The 21,944-nt window shown below is 45.8% G+C and overlaps 2 protein-coding genes across 2 annotated transcripts; both read left to right on the forward strand.

Moving 5' to 3' along the window:
- Nucleotides 1–404: 404 nt before the first annotated feature.
- Nucleotides 405–10,096, forward strand: LOC119376008 (uncharacterized; the record flags this gene model as incomplete). Its single annotated transcript, XM_037646005.2, has 2 exons — nucleotides 405–565; nucleotides 9,660–10,096. Coding segments are annotated over 2 exons (542 nt in total), but the record flags the coding sequence as incomplete, so codon positions are not given.
- Nucleotides 10,097–10,659: 563 nt separating this feature from the next.
- On the forward strand, nucleotides 10,660–16,355 carry LOC125756499 (uncharacterized). Its single transcript, XM_049411348.1, has 3 exons — nucleotides 10,660–10,670; nucleotides 13,884–14,238; nucleotides 15,590–16,355. Exons 1-3 carry the CDS (start codon nucleotides 10,660–10,662, stop codon nucleotides 15,920–15,922), a joined length of 699 nt encoding a protein of 232 aa, XP_049267305.1. The 3' UTR covers nucleotides 15,923–16,355.
- Nucleotides 16,356–21,944: the final 5,589 nt, after the last annotated feature.

The raw sequence follows: 21,944 nt of genomic DNA on the forward strand, positions 1-21,944 counted from the left end.
CTTTTATTGACAAATGGCAAAGACACTGCAGACATTTCTTTTAGTGCGTAAGCTGCCTGTTTTAACACACACTCGCGACACAATTCCCTTCTGTTATCACAACAGAAAATGTCTGCTGCAGATCGGGAATTTGGAGCAACAACAGAGAAATCTTGTAACAGCAATTTCTGCTGTCCTCATGGCAAGTTCGTTCGTCATTTTCAACTGCACGGTGCTAGCGCTCTCCGAATATCTTTCCTTAGTGGTCCATAAAATAAATATATTTGCGGGTTACGGGGTGAGCTTCCGAGTTGAGGCTTGCTACGAATGATTACTGTGACCAAAAATGCATCGATTGCTTTCAGCGTGTGGGCTTGGTGGTGCAAGAGGTGTTTCTCATCGTTATTCACGTCCTGTCGACGTAGGTGTCCTGGTTGAGCTCACACTGGCTGAATGCGGCCTTGGCGGAACGTTCGCGTTGCGTGCCGCGAGAAGACTGCTCCACTACAGCCAGCTGCGTGAACTCAACGTGGAAAAAAACACGTTCTCAATCTACTCGCTAAGGAACTTTGTAGAAGTCCTACAGGTGAGTTGCACCTTGTTTATAGCATTAGGCAGATCCCACGCCTCGTGGAAATCGGTTTAATGCGAAGCAGTGAGTGTGTACCTGTCTATGCTGCATCTTTTTCTTTGGCCTTGAGTCAAGCGTTACGAGGTGGATAGACGTTTTTTTTTTGTAAGTGGAGTAGTTTGTGCATATGGTCCGCTTACCCGGCCCGCCTACTACACTAGCGTTTAAAAGGTAGCTTATGGTCTGACGTCACGTCAGCACTCACGTTGGAGCACTGAGGCTAGTATTCATCGAAACAAATTGCACTTTACGGTGCGATGATCTGAATGTCATACGCACTTTCGTTAGCGCACGTATTCCTCCGGGCTCGAGCAACGCTTGAATATAGTTTGCCGAATCATAGGAATATAGGAATCATAGGAATCAAGGTTTTATTGGCTGCTATAAAAGCGGAGACAAGACTGGAACCACAAGTGGCGTCAAACCGACATGACGCCTGCATCATAGGAGTACATATTTAACGTGTTTAAAATGTGGTAGACACAGCTGCAGCCACAACTGAAGTTTCACCGACATTACGCCTGCACATAGTCTTTTTTCCAAAGCAGTTACGCGCAGTGGCGTGGTTCTGTGGTGGAATACTTGATGCCACGCACAATGCTCGGGTTCGACTCCTGCTGGTATCCTAACTTTTTTTTATTTGCGTTCGCCGGGCAAGCGATGCAGACGTCGTTTTGCCTAATGCTCTCGCCACGTAAACTACCAATGTCTGTCGTTCTCGCTGTTCCTGAAGGAAATATTACTTTTTTAAGGGCTTGTTTTTTCTTTGTTAGACACAATATTATTGACAACTAAAAGACAATAATGCCAAGTAAGTCAAGGGGATATTATTTGTAATTATAGGATATAAACGGAAAGGTAACTTGCCGCCGGCAGAGATCGAACCTGCGACATTCGAATAACGCGTCCGATATAACCTGTGAATCACCTGTGACGCATACCCGCATAGAGCGGCCCGTGGGTACGTTCTGTCTGAAGAAGATTAACATTCAGAAGCTGTCACGAAAAATTGCTAGCGCGTCATTGTAACACTCCTTCCACCCTTCGAAAGCGTGGTAAAAGAATTTTCCTCGAGAATACGAAGGCTTAGGTAAGATATGAGTGACATAGCGTTGCGGTAACTGTAACGTGATGTGGGAGAAATCTTTTTCTGCAGACGGAAAGGTGGGACGTATGTCCCGCTATCGCACAAAGGGTAAATATAGTGATGAATCCCTATGGGAGCGATCATTTTCCAGTAATCTTGAACGTACAGAAACAGGTTGAGTGCCTACCCGATAAACCCCGATGGAAGATCGCTGCAGTAGACTGGCATAAATTCCTGGAATGTTGACTTCTAGCACGGGAGGACATTATTGCTCCTAATATAAATGTGGCAGTGGCATACTTTACTGCTTTTCTTATCGATGCTGCGGCAAAATATATACCGCAGACAACTGGATGTCCTCGTAAGCGGCGCATCCTTTGGTGGAACGAGGAATGCAGAAGGGCATGCATAAACCAAAACAAAGCATGGGAACAGCTTCGCGATTCGCCAACTGCTCAAAATATGGTAAACTTTAAGCAAATAAAATCTCAGGGAAGGAGAACACGCAGGCAAGCAAAGAAGGAAAGCTGGCAAAAATACCTAACAGAAATAACTCGTACAAAGACGTAAGGAAAGCATGGGACAGGCTGAGGAAAATAAAAGGAAGATGTTCACTCTCGGTGCCATTAGTAAATGACGACGACAACAGCCTAGAAGATTAGGCGAATTCTCTAGGGGCTCATTTCGAGCGGGTATCTAGCTCTGTACACTGCTCAGATGCTTTATAAAGCATAAAACACTAATCGAGGGAGAGCCATTCGACAGGAAATGCACGTACGATGAGGGGTACAACATTCCTTTTAATATAACTGAACTGCGCGCAGCACTGAACTCGTGCAACAGATCATCTGCCGGTCCTGATCGCGTCCTGTATGAAACGATTAAATATCCACACCCTCAAACACAAATCGCACTTCATCTTTACAACAGGATATGAGCAGCAGGGTAGATTCCTTCTTCACGGAGGGAAGCCATCATAATACCTGTCGTTGGGAAAGGAAAATACCCAACAATTGCTAGTAGCTACAGGCCAATAGCCTTAACGAGTTGCTTGTGTAAGCTGTTTGAAAAAATGATAAAGTGTCGCTTACTCCATGCCTTGAAAACTAAAAAAAATACTAGGCCCATTCCATTGTATATTCAGGCACGAGAGGTCAACAGTAGAACACATTGTACGCATCGAGTCACACATACGAGATGCATTCGTTCACAAACAGTTCCTTTTGTCAGTATTCTTAGATCTTGGAAAAAACGTGTGACAGGACCTGGCGATTCGGAATTCTACAGGAGCTTTCTTCAATGGGTACCCGGAAAACCTGGTTAAGTCTTCGAGAGGTACCTGAATAACCTAACTATCCGAGTAAAGGTAGGCAATGCTCTTTGTAGACCTTTCAACCAGGAAATTGGAGTCGCTCAAGGAGTATGAAATTGTGCAGCGCGGAATACAGGACGAAACACTTGAAGAAGTACACACGGACTCTGCCATACTGAAAGCAATGCTCTACTCTCTTTATGTAGCTGATGCACAAATAGGTTTAAGTCTGGTAACCTCGCAATCTGCGAACGACAGGTTCAAGTCGGTATCAACAAGGTACCTAAATGGGCAGAACAAAATGGGTTTAATATAAACCCCACAAAGAGCACATGGTGTGCTCTTCTCAAGGAAGAGGCCTGGTCGCGGAGCCAAATATAGAATTTATCAAAGAACGACTTCCGGTACAAAGTGACCAGAAGCTTTTAAGCGTATTTTTATATTCAAAGCTGAGTTTTATTCCGCACCTAAAATGTCAACCAAAAGTGCTTGAAACAATGAACCCACTGAAAGTGCTCTCTAGGACGACATGGGGCTGTGACAGGAGCTGTCTAATCACCTTTTACTAGAGCCTCGTTCGTTCGCGATTGTATCACGGCTCTGAGGACTATCAGTGCGCCAGGCCCAGTGCACTCAAAATGTTGAATCCTGTTCGCCATTCAGGTATCCGCCTGTCTACGGACGCCTTCAGAACAAGTCCTGTACAACGCTTATATGCAGAACCCGACCAATAGTCGCTACATCTCTAAAGAACATTCACAAGCTTCAAATACTTCCTCAAAGTCCATTCTAACCACAAACACCCCTGACCATTCTAGCACAACGCTCTTCCAATAGACCATTTGTGACAGAACCTTTTTCAGTACGTCTGAGGAAACTCGTCGAGTAAGTTGGTGTTCGACTCCTGCAGCACAGCCTAATGGTCTCAGTGAAACTCCTTCCACCGTGGCAGTGGCAGGTGGTAGAATGTGACACGCCCTTTACTGAAGTCACAAAGCATGCGCCGACATCCATATTCAAATGTACATTTTAAAACTGCTAGCGACATACTCAAACCCTGAATTCAACACAGACGCATCAAAATCAAATCTTGGTGTGTCATATGCGGCCATTGGTCCGCCTGTCTCTGAATTTGGTGCTCTCGCATCAGAAACAAGCATCTTTTCAGCTGAAGCATATGCACTTCTATCAGCGGTAAAACATATTGAGAATTCAAAGGTGCCTAAGGCAGTTATTTTTAGATTCGTTAAGTGTGGTAAGGTCTCTTATGCTCGCTCCGAAAGGCAAAAACCCTATAATTAGGAACTCTATTCAATGACGTGCCTTCTATGCCAACAATCAGCGGGCTGTAATATGCTAGGGTCCTGGGCACAGAGGCATCAAAGACAAGGTCCTCATCGACGAAATGGTGACATCAATGACCAGCAAACCAAGTACGCCCTCACTAGCTGTTCCTGCCCCTGACCGGAAACCAACTCTGCGAAAAACCCTTAAGGGCTATTGGCAGCAATTGTGGAATGAGGAACCCTCAAAGAAATTACACCAAATTAAGCCACAGTGGGAAGACTGGTACCCAACAACAAATATATCAAAGAATGTTGTGACTTTTGTCGCCTCAGAATATGACACACGCATGGTACACTTCATATCTCCTAACTGGTAAAGAGGCTCCCATCTGTGGGAGATGTGGCGACAGACTGACCGTCGTCAACGCTTTGATAGTGCCGGAAAGCTGAAGCAGAACGCAACCACCACTTCGCTTTAATCTACCGAGAGTATGTCCCTTTATTTCTTGGTGCGAAGCCTTTATTCGACAGTAAGGCCGTATTAAACAATATAAAAGCGTTGCATTGAATGTTATGAGGCCAAGAAATTCGTAGCACACTCTCTCTAAAGAGGGTGTGCTACTTTCATGATTCGTGTAGCACACGCCTTCAGTCCTTTTATAAAAAACGGCTCTGCTAAGGCAGTAGTGCTGCTGTTTATATTTTACAAAAATTACGCGTTCTCAGTAATACAGTCATTATTTGTGCACTTAGGTCCTGTGTCGTACATCACTAGTCATCGCCATATTTTATTACCTTTGTCTTTACGCTTTGACAGCGACTCATTCTATGCCGATCTACAGCCATATGACAACTGCATCCCTGAATTTTTTCTTCTAGTTTGTTGCCACTCACCATTATCGACTTGGCGCTCTTTGCCCATGCGTGGCCCTTGGACCATTAAAACCTATATATCATTATCTCATTGCACACAATATAATGTTGTCTGACGTCACTAAAACGTTCATTATGTTTTCTACACGCTGTCGTCAGTGTCAGTTGCGCTAGCGAGGGGTCTCGATCGCGATAGTGAGCATTTAGGCACACTTTGTAAACGAATAAACACTATTTTAAACGTGTGCTGTGTCCAGCGTTATCCTTGCATGCAGAGGAAGCACACAGCAGGTTTTTATCTATTCACCTAGCCGCTTACGTCTTGGTGCTCTCATGATCGCCTCCTTAACTTGGTGTAGACCGAAATTGGCACGGGAGGGTAAGAGCACTTGACGAATATGACTGTAGGGTCATGACATGAATAACGTGAAAGCCTTTCCTCCAGACACGTGTGGCACATATCCGTTTACAACGGACCGCGGTGTACGATGCGCCACAAGTGATTGACAGTTTATATCTACCCAGGAACGACGAGAACAGACATTGGTAATTTCAATGCGAGAGCGTTAAAAAAAAACCGACATCGGCAGCGTTGACCCGATGAATGGAAAGAAAAATAATTAGGACCCCAGCAGGAATCGAACCCAAGAATTCTGCGTGGCAATCAGGTATTCTACCACAGAGCCACGCCAGGTCTATAAACTGGTTTGGAAAAGCAGCCTATGTAGGCGTATAAGTGCGGCAAGTTGGGCAGGTTGGTAAAGTTGCATTACTTCGACTGGGCAGCGCAAAAACACGGAACAAAAGATAGAGACATAGAGAGCACAAGCGCTAACTTCAAACCACGTTTATTTTGGAACACGCAAGAATATATACACCACTGATCTCAACTATCAGCTCATGATACGACAACTCTTTAGACTAACAAGAAAAAAACCATTCGTACTACTGCGCAGAATACCACATGCGTCGGACGGCGAACACACCCCAAAAAACAACAAATGATTCACTCATTTAGAAAAACAAAATTTCATACACTCTTTTCGATTCCACTCGCGACATCAGGTACTGACGCGATATTAGGACGCTAAACTAAGGAATGATAGTTCCTTATCGTGTAGGTGTACAGACGGCTGGCTTACGCACGAGGTGCCTTGCCTCTGGATGATGCAAGCCTCAGTTATCTCACGAGTTAATTGTAGCTTGTGACGGAATAAAACGGAGGTTAGTTCAAACTGCGGATCGCAACCACACTGACGGCAATGTAAGGCCAAATTTGACGACGGAGCACATTTTAAGGAGCTGTGGTGCTCGCGCAGACGTCGATCTACCTCGTAACGCTTGGCTTAAAGCCATAAAATACAGCATAAAAGTAATAGCTGACTGCTTCGCATGAAACCGATTTACACAACACGTGGGATCTGGTGAATTCTTTTATAGCTTCAAAATTTGGTTTCTCCACCCCTTTAGAAAAAATTTTACGAGCGCAGAAAAGACGGGAGACTCCGAAAGACACACACACATTTGTGTGTGTGTCTTTCATTGCGTTCAGTGTTTGTTGCGCTGTTAGATATGGTGTGGTTTTTATAGAAGAGAGAAAATCTCCTGAGTGAGTAAAACCACTGAAAGGCTTGCTGAAAAGCTGGAAATGATGATTCGATCAGTCAGCATAACTACCATGGGGCGGAGAGTACTTGAGCAGGGAACCTTCATATAGCGACTGTATAAACGTTGGGGCAGCCGAGATTGCGGGACGAGAATCACGAGACGATCCGGAGATTGCAGTCTTCCTCGGTTTCCCTTACTCGGCTCCAGTGTCTAGGAAGAGTACCCAGCCGACACGGCAATTTACGATGGGACAGTGAGCAAGTAGAAAGGAATACTGTTGAAAAAGTGACTATACACAGGTGCAGACAGCCCACCTCTTAACAACGTATGGCGAATAATGGTTTTCAATCGTTGCTTTCCCGCTACGCGCTAAACGCGCCCTGCAGGACCTAAATAAAATTTGTCCAGTCGAGATACATGTGGTGCAGTTTTGAAATAGTAGGGATTTCGTTGAAAAGCAACACAACTAGGCACAGTTTCACGGGGTGACACCAGATGCGACATATGAACCGCAGGAGTAAAAAAAGGTGTTAAAGTAGTCCTAATTAATGAAATTCTGCGGCTACTTGTACTGCAACTGCTCTTACTGTTTCACTTGCTTGGAATTCAGTTGTTCTTATTTAATTCGCTCCGTATACATGTGCTTTGAGCTGTCGGCCGATTTCTCCTCGCGCTTTTGACTGGTATAATATAACGCCAGGGGAATTACGTGCCAAAGAACGATATGATTATGAGGCACGCCGCAGTGGAGGTTTCCGGAAATTTCAATAATTTGGTGCTTTTTAACGTGTACTGACATTGTACAGTGCACGAGCCTCTAGTATTTCGCTTCCATCAAAATTCGATCGTCGCAATCAAACGCAGACTTTCAGGTCGGCAGCCGAGCACCGTAACACTAGCACCTCCGAGGTGGACTGTCAACTGCTTGTCTGCCAGTAAGCTTAATCGGTAAAGCGACCATTATTTCCGGTTTACTACCTCGCCAAAGGACAGGCTTATTGGTTACTAAAATAATTCCTTTTTGAGAAATCAGTGCGAATTTACTTGTAGCTTTGCGCTACATGTGGTCGGCTGGCAATTTTAGTCTCTCATGATTGTTTACAGAAGCACGAAGAGTAGCTAGGATGGAGATGAATCTCGTCGCACTCGCACGTTGGGAATGGGTATCTCGAAACTAATGCTTTTAAAGGGTGTCGCTGAAACATACTGCAGTAAGTGCTCTGGTCAAAGATGTCTTGATTTTGACAAGTGCTCTTGTCCAAAACAAGACCACTTATCGAAACGTTGGTTCCAGCGATACAGGCTGGTCAAGCAAGCATATTATCTTCGAGCCTCCATGTCCTACTGAACTTCTGCCGTGTTCGTATCTCGAAACTGGTGTCGTTAAGTGTTGTCACATTGAAGAACACCTCCACTACCATGACTGTTCATATTTTTGTGTTCTTTTGGAGACAATGACAAATCACTGGTTGCGGTTTGACGACCTGGAGCTTGGTAATAAGTGCATCTTAAAGGACCTCAAGGAGGAGAGCAGAGCCGATGATTTTTGTACCACTAAGGAAGTTACCCAGAGATTATACTAAAACTACCGGTAATAGAAAGTATCAAAAAGGCAGGTAGATATTGTGGAAATATTCAGTTTCATTTTGTACAGAAAGGTGAAACGTGTCTCCAAGTGAATTTCACCGCATATCCGCATCATGGGAGTGTCAGTAATGACGTGATTTATTGTCGTAATAAAACACAACGCAGATGGCTGTCACTGCAGGGAATGTTAAGTGCTGCATCAATGACAGCGGCATTAGCAGTCGTTTCTTGTGGGATTTCATTACCGGTCGCTACCGTCGCAGAAAAATCCATAAACGCCTGCGTGCTTTATTTGGGTGCAGCTAAGGGCACTCCATATGGTCCAAATGATTTAGGGGCCTTCTACGGCGGCGCGTCTCGCAATGAAATCATGGCTTCTTTAATACACGACTACGCGTATTCGTTGCTACGGGCCAGAATGACAAGGTAAAGGAACTAGTAAGCAAAGGACACGTATAGACGGCAATCCCTATGACGTCATAACCGTCCCGAATATTTGCTTTGTAAATCACTTGGCATCTGTGAAGCAACTTCAAGCAAGCAAAACACGCATTTGATTAACCAGAAATTCCAAAGATGAGGGTGTCAGGTTGTTTTTCTTCCCCAAATAACATTTTGGTTTGCACAACGGGTTAATATTGTACCTAAAACACCCTGTCGAAGCTGAGTGTCATGGGCTATCGAAGCACCTGAGACTCGTAAGAAAGAGTGGCCGCTAGTAATTGCAACTAGCTAATGAAAATGGGTGAAATATCAGGTGGGTTTAGATTACCGGATCTGTCTGTTTTAGGGCTAGGTGTCAGTTGGGGTATTTGGATCCATATTCAAATATGGATATTTGATACACGATAAATATATGTGCATCCTGTGAATATTTATTGTCCATTTATACAGGACAGGAATCCTCCCCACCGCTAATGAAGGGCAGCTCAGGGTACTATGGCTATATACACCAGATAGTCGGCAAATGGCAATGCGTGTGAGTGTTCAGTGGGCTCATTGTTTGACAATGTAGAGGGCACATGTGCGCATTTTTTGTCGATGTAAGTGGATAGTTCGTGACGTGTCGCCTTTACGGTTTCTTGTTCCTCGGTGATAAGGTTGTTTAAACGATTGCCAACCCCGCTGTAAGGACGTTTCGATTCTTGAAAATACCTTTTTCTTAGGTTAGTTACGTTTTTCCTAGGGCGTCAGTTATTGACACGGTATCAGCCCCCCGTAAGGGTTCACTACGTATGCTGCCAAGTTGTATGATATAGATATGCTGCGAGTTTTCTCGCGTCAACGCTTTTGCAGGTTAACAAGACGCTAAAGGGGCTGGTGGTCAACATGACTGCCGAGCACTCGGAGGAAGATGTGTCTTCGCTGTTCGAAATGATCCGCCAGATCAACGCTTTCCCCCGCCTGTGGTTTCAATGGGTCTATCCTAGGGCTTCGGATTTTCCGAAGAGCACCCTCACAGGTCGTACGCCCTCAGTTTGCATAAACCTGGACGGGTACGGAGAAGAGGAGGCGGCAGGGGCACTGCGCGCCATTGCCAGCAATCGCAACCTCGATGTGGCCTCGATTGAATGCTGTACGAAGGCGGAGCCCGCCGTGCTTCAGAGACTGGCTGACTCCCTCGCAAGCACCAAGTCTCTTAAGAAAGTATCGTTCATTTCTCACGCGCCGAGCTGAGGGCACGCATACTCTCAACACTGCAAGTAGCTCGAACGGTGGTACTTGCCGAAAGAAAAAATCAGTTGCACAAAGTGCTCACGGTTTCTTCCGCGTATAGTGGACACAATTATAGAGCAAAAATCAATGAAATATAATTTGCCCTACACCTGAGTAGGCACAGCTATGAATAATCGTTTAAATGCTATATCACTAGAACTCAATTAAGGCTAATTTAATGTGAAGTAATACGAAAATTTCTTCTAAGTTTTGCATGATTTAATGGTTATTTTGCCGCCGCGGTAGTCTAGTGATTATGGCGCTCGACTGCAGACGCGCAGGTCGCGGGATTGAATCCCGGCCGCGTCGGCCGCATTTTCGATGGAGGCCGAAATGCTTGAGGCTCGTGTGCTTAGATTTAGGTGCACGGTAAAGAACCCTAGGTGGTCGAAATTTCCGGAGCCCTCCACAACGACGGCTCTCATAAATATACCATGGTTTTCGGACAATAAACCCCCCAATTATTATTAATATAATGTTTATTTTGAGAAGATTCATATTTAGTGTTTGTTATATGAAACAGCATACACTGCAGCATCAACATAACTTTTTATAGGAGTGAAATACCGATTGGGTAACCATGGCACGGACGTAAGTGATTTTGAATAATCTAAGAGAAAATCAGTTTCATGACGTTGATTAAAAAAGTTGAAAGTTTGGCACTCAATGGTATGAAAAAGTTACTGAAACCAACAGAACGTAATACAGTCTGAACATAGAGAAAATAATGCGTCTGCTTCAATGAACGCATGAATTGAACGCACCTATTAAAAGAAAATTATAAGGAAATTATGTAGGTAATCACTCTTCAGGATGCCGGTGTGCTCTACTGATCGATTCTAATTCAGGGCATAGGGCATCGTCGTTTGCTTGTATGCTCTTCGTTATAAATTCAAGCTGCTTCATTCGGTTAGGCAAAGGGAACAGGTCACCACAATATATTATTGAGTGCTCAGTTAACATTATGAAAATGAACGTGGTAACGACGAAAACGTATGTACGTCATCGACGAATGTATATTTGGGAATCATGTTCACGCATGACGTATTATCAAAAGCACGGTGATCGTACTACCAGTTTCATATGACACAACGTCAGGTCATTTATTGCGACGATCGTCTAGACTGAGCATTCACTAGAAACGCAGCACCCAGGTGCATTTCTAGTTATCTAAAATACGTAATGATTAAACTTAAGACCTACGAGGGATCGCATATAACCATAGTCGCAAAGAAATGCACAAAAGAGGATCATTATTCTTTAAAATAAGCGTGTACTTATGTCAGTGAGTGACGGAAAGCATTCATTAAAATACGAACCCCAGTGTCTTACTGTGGGTGGAGTCCTTAGTCCACTATCGCATCAGTCACACACGCGCGACAATATTGAGCTTGTTCCAGGAGTTTACGCTAGAAAGCGGGGCTTGCCAATTGTGTTTCTGTGAAACCTGCGACACACAATTACGATTGCAGCACTCGCCAATGTGTCTGACTCAAAGGCTAAGGAAGCCTCCATCGTAGAGTTCAAAGGTAGTTTTTTTATTACTTTACAAATGACAGCATTGCGTAGAATTTCTTTCGTGTCGTTTTTTAATGTACAAATAAAACATACGGCGATTGATTTCATGCTCTCGAAAGTAACCGCAAGATGCTGTTTACTACAATAGGAAATGTGGCAAGTGTTGAAGATGCGTTTTTTTTATCAACTTATTTAAGAAAGGTTGGTGTCTGTGCGGCACCGGCTACTCCTCTTCATTTTCATCAAATGATGAAAATGAATAAACTATCACCAACAAAAACGTTTCAGATTCTGAAAAAAAAAAGTCACCTGTACGTTTGAACTTAAAGTGGTAGACGTCCTACGTTCGCTCGTTTAAAAACTTTTCACGGCACATTTGTCACGCATATTCGGAAAATTAGCTTTTCGTCGTTTTTTAGACCCACGAAAAAAATAGTGTTTGTTTTGTCTCTTTAGCCCATGCATCTTTATCCGCAACTAGATGACACCATGTTGGTCGCAATGTCACATCACGGAACATCAGACAAGCACCGTGGAAGCGCAGGCGTTGTCTGCGGGTGTCTACATTACGATGCGTTGATCAGGCGCATCCGCACACAGAAAGTAAGGAATCGCGAAGTCATCACCACCGTTATCAGCCTGTGTGCACAGTGAAAGACGAAGGCCTGCCTAACTGATCTCCAATTTGTTATTTTGTGCGAACCGATTCTATAGTATTTGTGCGAAAATTTATAATTCGGCACTTTCTCTAACTCGCTGCCACCCGCGACTGCGTTTTATCTCTTGATAATCAATCCGGGGTTCTGACCACCGGTTTTTTGTCCAGCGCGTAACGCGGCTGGCCTAGGTCTATCTCTTTCGCTTGATGTCAACACAAATATCTGCCACACTCGTGTGCTCCCCGACCAGAGTTTCCAGCTCCCCTTATATTAAGCGGATTAGGGCTTCTTTTTTTTTGCCGAGTCGCTTGTAGAACTTCCCAGGCGCTTGTCGAGTTTTTGGGCTTATTTTTATTTTTCCAGCAAATATAGTTATTTTAGTGATAATCACGTTCACTAATAGCGCGTTTGTCGATGACTTTGAATATTTGAGTGTTGAAGTCAAACATACGTCATAGGAATCAACGAGTAACCTTAATCATGCACTGGTAAACGTGCATTCAACCGAATGGAGGCTGCCCTGGAGAGAATGTTAAAAAGTAAATATGTACTTTCGTTCATAGTTGCGCATATTTTTGCTGTAGAAAATAATTAGTGATTTCTTCAACTCCCCTTCGTATTTGGGGGACATTTTTTGTGATAATTAAAATATTTTTAAGAATAGAAAATTCACAAATTTCCGCTTCTTTTTGGCTTCTTCGCGAAAGTCGCACAGCTTTTCTTGGATTTCTTTTTGTGGTGATTATTTGCTTGTTAAATCAGTAGCATTTGGCAACTGGCAACTCTGTCTCGGACCCATTCGGCTATCTTCGGTCTCTTTGTTTCACACCGGTAAATTCAGCTGTTTTAAAGATCACAACAATTTCTACTTACTACATATACATTTTCAAATGTGATCATTGAAGCATCATGTTGCTTTCTTGTATAGTTAGTGTAAGCGTGTCAGACGTAAACGCTGGTGGACAACCTCGGCATCGCGATGACATAAATTTTCATCGCTGACGCACGAGGAATCGGTGCGCGAAGGAAATGAGAGCCGAGGTTTTATTTTTTCTTTAGTCGCTTCATGTGAAACCGCTTGCACGAGCGCGTGAGGACACCGAAAAGGTAGAGCATTCCGATGCAACCAATGGGAGCCCGCGTCATACCATGCTTCTGGAGCACAATGCTTCATCAACAAACGAAATTTCCAGACGCGCGGGACAATACTTTCTGGTCGTTTACAGTACTATATTACTTGCATACAAGGAAATATGTAGTATTAAAGCGGAATACTGTTCGCTGAAAAATTCTTAGTTTTGCAAGCACCAAGGCGGTATTTCTAAGGGTGACATTGCGATTAGAATTGAGAGCTTTTCCCGGAATAAAATCATGTAAGAATACCTAGATAAATAAACTGTTTAGAAAAACACCTCGTGAAGCCAAGCAGGCCGTAAATCTTTAACGAGAAGGTGCAGAGCTGAAGGTGTACCACTGCAGGGTAATGTTAACCATGTTAACCATGAAGCCTTATAACCATGTATTAATATACCTGTGCATCACTATGCATCTGCTTCACAGAAAGAAAAACTTCACACATTACGGCTGTTCCTCTTAATAACCTTCGCCGTATTTTTTTCTTATGCAGGCATTTGAATGTGAGCCTGGTCAATTTAGCCGATGTCCACGTGGTCAACCTGTTTCGAGCCCTCGAAAGCAACCGGACCATCTTTATGATGGTCTTCAATGCCATCACCTTTGGCAAGAAAAACGCTAAGGCGCTGGGGCGATTGGTCGAGCGCAACCGATCTTTCATTTTTCTCACCGTGAATCTTCAGCATAGTGATTCCGGCGTGGACCGTATGGTTCAGGTCCGCAATATCTGCCGGGAACTCAAGGAAGCGCTTCGTCGGAACCGCTTCATTTTAAACGTAAACGTAAGCACAGAGCGTTCTATACCTTCCAACGACCCTGCCATCAGGGAGACTCTCAGGCAAAACTCGGTGAGCATTCAATTTTCTTTATTTTATGGAAATTTTGAAGTGCGAAGAGCATTTCTTTGGCTAGCGCGACTGATTACGCATGGGTGGGCGAAGTTTCCGGCTTGTTCAACGGCGGATGTCGATGATTCATACCCACAGAGTGAGGTCACTGACCCTTATGCATTCAGCTAAAAGGTATCGAAGGCGAAATCAATCTTCATCTTTTTCTACTCATTCGAGGTGGCTGCTTTTTCCCAACACGGTAGGACTAAGCGATAACTCTTCATCATCCAAAGCATCGGCAAAGTGCGCAGCAGTATAGCTGTGCCCACAGCCTTGCAAATGCATTGTAGGTGCTTGGTGGGTGCTGACAAAACTATGAAATATTACGCAGTGGGCGCCTCACAACTCTACCAGCATCTGACATTCAATGGGTTTTTAATATGGCCAATGTTTCGAGCACATGCGCTGTTTTCCTCGCTGTGTGCGCGGCTGTTGAAGTATCAAACGATAAGATATGGGCGGCTAGCGAGCGAGAAGCGAATTACTCTTCGTATTGCTCAACATCTTTACATATGAACACCTACATGTTTTGCCGTCTCATTAAAAAAAGCCAGCCTAGGTTACAACCTGCGATTTAGGTTGCATTTGTCTGGTCTATGCTGTATTTATCAATGTGTGTTTCTTTTTTAAATTAACGTTTCGTATACTGCCTAGGCATGCATTTTACTACCTTCAAGGATGTATAACGTGAAGGTACATTCACACCGAAGGCGGGGCGGCAAAGCGGTCAAGCGGGCTTTTCAAGGCGGCGAGGCGGCGAGCGCGCGTGCCTGTTCAGACCGCATGGCTCTCTTGGCTGCCCGCGCGGCCGAGGAGGCGGGGCCTCTCGCGCTTTAGCGCACGTGTCGCTATCACGTGGCACGGCTTCTCCCAAAGAGACACCCGCACCACCGCCGCGCCACCGCCGCAGCGCGTTCTGATTGGCTGCGGCAAAGCGGCGAGTAGCGGCGAGCGGCAAAAAATTGGTCCGAGAGCGATCGGACCTGCCGCCTCGTTTTCCGCCCCGCTTTCGCCGCCTGGAGAGGAGGTTTTGCCGCTTTCCGCCTCACCGCTTTGCCGCTTCGGCCGCCCCGCCTTCGGTGTGAATGAGCCTTGAGTCATACGTACAACGAGCGTCGGTAAGCTGTTGCTCCTATGTAAAGGGGCTGCTGCTCCTAGGAACTTTTGATCCAAATCGCTTTGTGAGGCTCCTGCTTCGCGGTACTTTCAGTTCAAGGAGAGTAAAGCAATGTGACTTTAAAATAGCGACGTGATGAGATCGGGCCGTCTCGGTGGGCTCTCGTCGTTGACTGTTCGCTACAAAATGCAGATGCTCGTCAACCAAGCCATCCGATTCGTCAATGGGTCCATGGACAAGACTGATGCCCTGGCCTTCGAGGCCTTGCAGCACTGTGAGTCGGTGCCCATAAGGATGTACTCGTATTCCAACATTTCCTACGAGTCAGCGGTCGAGAAGGTCGCTGAGGCGCGCGAAAGGCTCGCTTTGAACTACTTCGTCCTCGCTGGCATCGTCAAAGCCGAGATCGCGTGCCAGCGGAATCGCAAGGCAAAGAAGAAAAGGACCTTGCTCGACAACATCAGCCGAGTCATGCAGGCGCGCATCTGCTCCTACCTCAGCTTGACCGATGTCGTGGACATCTGAGGGGCCACAGTTTTTATTTTTATCCTTGGTGGGGCCTCAACCCTCCATCTGTTGACAACGGCGCCATCGTACGTCTGGCCTCGAGCGAAGTTTAAGCGCGTGCAAACTCAAATACAGAACCAGCTGTAAAAGAAACTCCCTCACCAGATACGTTCGTACTTTGCACGCTTTTTAACAGGCAGCGGTTCAGATCAAGCGACGCGTTTTAATTGACAAGTTGGAGAAACTTTTTATTGTTGGTTGATGCTGTTGCATTTTCAGAGCGACATGAACGCGCCACGATTTCATATTTACGCAAGTCATATCAGTGTGCTGGACATTCGACTTTCCCGCATTCGTTACGCCACTACCTTTCATTTTTCTGTTTATTTTAGCACCATAGTTTAGCACCGTCAGATTTTTAATGTTTTTGGTGCGCAACGGAGGAAAATGGAGCAGCTTCAATTTCTGCGCACAACATGTGCATAGCAGAACACAAGCGCACACGCTTTTCATAGATGTTTTTTTTGACATAGGGCTAAGATGCTTCGCCATATGATATGGCATATTTTGCGACACTGATTGCAGCATTAGGAATACCGTGAATATTTTGTAGTATTTTTGAGTTGGTTTGCTCTTGCTACGCAACATACGCTACAGTTTTTAGTTAACGCCCACTGCTTCAAAATATGTATTTTTACTCCAGAACTCTGCTTATCTATCGTGTTCTCATGTTTTTTTAAATGACTTGACACTCTTCGCGAAGTGAATTTATCATGTGTTCGCTCAATGCTTCTCGTCCGTCCCTTTAAGACATTTGCGTCTGCAGTACCATCATTACAAAACCACTTTGTTGGCAATTGGTTTTTTCGCAGAATGTCATTTTATCTGAACGCAAACGTGTGTGTGTGTCACTAAATGTCGGCCTTGGTGTTTGTGAAAATAAAATCGATTTACAAGAAGTGTTGAGTATGTGTGGCTCTTTTCATTTTATTTCGAAGTCGGCTGAGTTTTCACGCTGTGGATCAGATGAGCCATATATGGAGGACCCGAGTACCTTATTCCTGTCTTACTAATGTTACTGTAGAAGCGGTCTTTACAGGAAAGCTTTTGAGTGAAGCTTTAAAAACTCGCAGATTTCGGCGTCATACGCGAAAAACCCGGTTCCCTCGAAGACGCGCTGCTCAATGCGTATTTGAATGCGCAGTCTTCCATTAAATGCTGATCTCTACCGTGGGTTTGTCGGCCATCTGCTTTCAATGTGCAGGCGTGCGCAGTGAAGGTCGAACTCGGGAGCAGAAATTGGACATTATGGGCCTAGAGTGGTACACAAAATAATAAAGAAAATGATACAGAAAACAAAACATGTACGCATGTATTTATCAGTGATGACGACAACCGAGCGATCAATACTGAATACACATGAGAGGTAAGTTGGCATGCACAAATTGTTGGCAAGGACAGTGTGACAAAACACTGACAAGTGCCGACGCTTGTCTCCGTTTTTGTCCTATTCTCTCCTGATGTACCATTTTCGCGTGCCAACTTGTCTTTGAATTATGAACCAAGTCGTCGAGAAACAAGTTTTATTGAGTACATACACACTTAGGCCTTGTTGTCAATAAAATTTAACAACGTGAAGCAACGCACTTAACAGTTCTCAAACAAAACAATGGTCGGAAGAGGTAGAAGACTGCATTCGAATGATCGGGAAGCAGCGGCAAGTCCATACACGATGAACGCTAGCGAGTCTTCTTGATGTGCGTGTGATTTCAGTTTGGTTTCCCCATCAGATGTTCTAGACTGAAGAGCATTAACTGTAGCCTGCGTTTCATCAACTCTAGCTGTTTCTTTTGGTAATGCTCCCGTCACGTGGTTGTGAGGGTGAGGAAGGCTGCAGCAAGGCTGGAAAATACGGAACTCCTTATTTGGACGAAGTTGTGCCCGGAAAATGAAAACTCCAAATGCAAGCGGTACCCGCTGTGCACAGGTAGCGGCGAGAATGGTAGTCAGCCGTCGAGTAAAATGAGCAGTGGTAAGTCGCGTCGACATTTGTACATGTGACACCGAAAGTTGCAGTCTTATCGTTGGTGACCGCATTTGTTCCAGAATAAACTCTACTCGCTCCGCGCGCTAAAGCTTATCCGAACGATCAGAAACACTCGGGAATGTTCCGTATTCCGGCGCATCGCGCACTAGACAGTGGTTTTGCGTGGAACGGCTCGATTGCATCAAAACTTAATAAACGTGCGTAGCATTGCCCTCCTTTGAAAAAGCATCGTCCCGGTGCTGCAAAGGAAAAAGAATTCAAAGAAGGAAACGTATGCATGAACATAGGAAAAGCACGAAAGTAAATGGAGGAAATAAGGTCCTAAAACCAGACAGCGCACACAGAAAGGCTAAAGGCACACCACACGCTCGACCGCGGTGCGTGCCTGGCGCGGTTGAGAGTTGTCATGCCGTAGGAGACACCCTCGTGGTCTAGTGAGCCGAGACGTCGAAGTAACCTGTACGGTCCGAAGCATCGTCGAATAAGCTTCTGGCTAAGTCCGCATCGGCGTATCGGCATACAGACACAAACACGGTCGCCTGGCTAGTGTTCTATGTGGCGTCGTGAAAGGTTGTAACTACGGCTGTCGGACTTTTGCTGCCTCTTGGTGCGCAGACGGGCCATTTGTCTGGCTTCTTTGGCGCTAAAGGTAGACGATGACTTCGACGTTTTCTTCGTCCACGGTGTTGGTATAGGGACTGAGGCTAGGTCCACTATAACAATGCGTGAGCCGGGAGCGAAACACCAGAGAACCGTTCTGGCCGATGGCAGGAGAAGCAGCTATACTTTATTATTCTTCTATTTTTTTTTAGCCTCGCAACGCGCAGCAGGAGGAACGAGGTACACGCGAATGCCCATGCGCCTGAGCACGCCATAAATAATAGGCGGCCAATGAAGATGACGATGGCTGCTAGAGTTGAGTTGGGTAGCACGGCGTCGAGCGTCGTTGCCGTGTTCCTTCCGTAGACTCACTTATATGGCGTCATCTCAGTCGTTTCTTTCACGGCTGTTGTATGCCGAGATCATGCACGGAAGAATGACATCTCACGTATTAAGCGCCGATGTCCACGACCAGAATCTCGGCGATGATGTTATTTAGACGATTGGTGAGCCCATTCGTCCGTAGGAAGTAGGCGGTGGTCCGGCGGTGGGTTGTATAGCTGTATCCCAAGAGGGCCTGAACTAGGTCAGCAGCAAAAACTTACTTCTGTCGGTGATGAGGACCTCAGGGGCGCCATGACGAAGGACAATGTCCACAATTAAGAACTTGGCTACCTTGGCAGCACTGCCTTTGGCCAGGGCCCTTGTTTCGGCGTATCGAGTAAGGTAGTCGGTAGCTACAACGATCCATTTATTTCCCAAAGTCTACTTTGGGAACGGCCACAGTAGGTCTATCCCAATTTACTGGAACGGTTGACGATTTTGTTCGATAGGCTGCAGAAGTCCGGTCGGCCTAGTCGGCGGTGTCTTCCGTCGCTGACAGTCTCGGCAATTCCTTAAGTAGTGGGCGACGTCCGCAGTGATGCGAGGCCAATAGTAGTTCTCTTGTATCGTTTCGATGTGCGGGAAAATCTAACGTGTCCAGCCGTCGGCTCGTCCTGCAAGGCTTCCATAACTTCCATAAACTCTGGACATAATATAATGCTGAAGGTATAACAAAAATGTAGGTGGCTCGACGTGGCGAGAAGTTCGTCTTTAGGAGGACGCCAAGAAAAACGACGCCAGTCCTCGGTTAAATACATTCGGAACCACGAAGATCCTTCATTCGATGTGTTCCACAAGGCCCCTGAGTTCCGGGTCACCTCATTACCGATCAGCGAAGCCGTGGGCACTTATGGCTCCAAGAAGCACTGAACATGCTTGTCGTCCCATGGCTTGGGGTCGACGGGGGAATGAGAGAGGCAGCCGGCGTCAGAGGGCTTTCTTCTGAATTTGTAAACGACGGTAGTGTCGAATTCAAGTGTGAGACTCCACCATGCAGGTAGCCCAGAAGGATCGTTCAAGTTAGCTAGCCCTTACTGCTCAGCCAATCCTCTGCTGAAGGACGGCGCGGAGTCCTACGCTGCTTTCGTCGACGTGGATTTCTGCACTGTCGTATTCGTCGAAATCCGCAAGTATGGGAGGACGTCTGGGGCGACGTTTTAGTTCTTGAATTGCTTCTATTTGCGCCATGCCCACTTGAGTTGTACGTCAGACCTTGGGACGTGCGTTAGCGGCTCGGTGATCTCTGAAAATATCTTCATGAAGCGTCTGCAATAGGTGCACAAGTCCAGAAATTGGTGGACGGCCTTCTTGTCGGTGCATGGCGGAAAGGCAGTGATGACAGCTGTTTTCCGCGGGTCGGGCCGAGCTCTGGATTTGCCATCGACGTGACCGAAGAACAAGAGCACCGCTTACACGAAGCGGCACTTTTTCTGATTTCAGGGTGAGTCCGGAGGTCTTGATTGCTTGAAGTACAGCTTCAAGGAGCAGGAGGTGTTCGTCGAAGTTTGAGGCAAACACAACGAAGTCATCCAAGTACACGAGGACAGTCTGCCACTTCAAGCCTGCCACTACTGTATCCATAAGGCGTTGGAAATGCGCAGGTGCCGAGCAAAGACCGAACGTCATGCCTTTGGTCTCGAACAGGCCGTCTGGTGTTACAGAGACAGTCTTTTCTCGGTCTCTCTCGTCGACTTCGATTTGCCAGTAGCCTGTCTTGAGGTCTAGTGAGGAAAATTACTTCGGGTTGTGGAGTCAATCCAGGGCGTCGTCTGTCCGTGGGAGAGGGTACACGTCCTTCTTCGTGATTTTGTTCAGGCGACGATCATCGACGCAGAAACGTAGGATTCCATCCTTCATCTTGACTAACACCACGGGGGACGCCCACGGGCTCTTTGACGGCTGTATGATATGGTCGCGTCGCATTTCGTCGACTTCTTTTTTAATGACCTCGCGTTCTTTCGTCGAAACTCTCCACAGGCTCTGACGGAGTGGACGGGCCTAGTCTCTGGTTATAATGCGGTGTTTGGCAGTCGGGGTTTGTGGATTTCGGAATGATGACCAGAAGCAGCCATTGTATTGTTGCAGCCGGACTTTGATCCGTTCTTGCCTGTGCGGGGGAAGGCTCTGCTTGACGTCAGAAGCGGGTTCAGAAACTTTTGTCTTCAGAGTAGGTTCGGTAAAGTTTGTGAGGGCGAAAGAGTTGCTGGCTTTCACAATTTCTTTGATAAAGGCGACTTAAGTGCCTATGTTACCGTGCTTGTAGTCGTTGCTGAAATTTGCGAGAATCATTTCTGCTTTCTCTCTAAGAAGCTCGGCTATTCCTCTTGCAACGCAAATGTGGCGACTGACCAACAGGTGCTGGTCGTATTTGATGACTCCTTGTAAATCTGGTGGTTTCTTCGTTGCCGACAGAAATGATGACGCCAGAGAGAGGCGGAGCAGTGACCTGCTCGTTTAGCACATTCAAAGCGTGGTTCTCTGGCGTCGTGTGGGGCAGCAGCGCTTTTTCTGAGGTTAGTGTTATTGACTCAAGTCTCAGGTCGATGACGGCACCGCGGTGATTTGGATGTCCAACCCAAGTATTACATCCTTCGAGGAATATTGTAGGAGCTAAAAAGTTGTTTCACCCGGCCCCCATCTCTTGAAGGAGCACTGATTTTTGGGCTAGTTGGTTTTCCATCACCGATACTTAAGCGCGCACAGTCAAGGACAAAGGGATGTGACGACAACACAAGCGCTTACTTCCAACTGACATTTATTCACGAAAATGCATAATATGAACTCTTTTTTTTTCATGACGTCACAAAATCGTACTGCTGATATTACGTGAACGTGCCGAGGAACTGTGTTTCTTTCGACGACGAGCTAATGGACGGTGCGCTTACGCGTGACTGACCCACCTTTGCAATCAAATCCGCCTCTATTATCTCCCTCACATCTTGGCTTCTTTTTCTAGCTACCACTCTACACATATCTCTTGAACCCGTAGAAATTTGGGGAATGGCTTAC

Source organism: Rhipicephalus sanguineus, unplaced genomic scaffold (genome assembly GCF_013339695.2).
Source record: "Rhipicephalus sanguineus isolate Rsan-2018 unplaced genomic scaffold, BIME_Rsan_1.4 Seq1064, whole genome shotgun sequence".
In the NCBI taxonomy this organism is placed as follows: Eukaryota; Metazoa; Arthropoda; class Arachnida; order Ixodida; family Ixodidae; genus Rhipicephalus; species Rhipicephalus sanguineus.

What these genes read in the sequence shown, in the direction of transcription:
- LOC125756499 (XM_049411348.1), top strand. An exon ending in AGACTCTCAGGCAAAACTCG is followed by an intron (nt 14,239 to 15,589) that starts GTGAGCATTCAA and finishes TACAAAATGCAG; the next exon opens with ATGCTCGTCAACCAAGCCAT.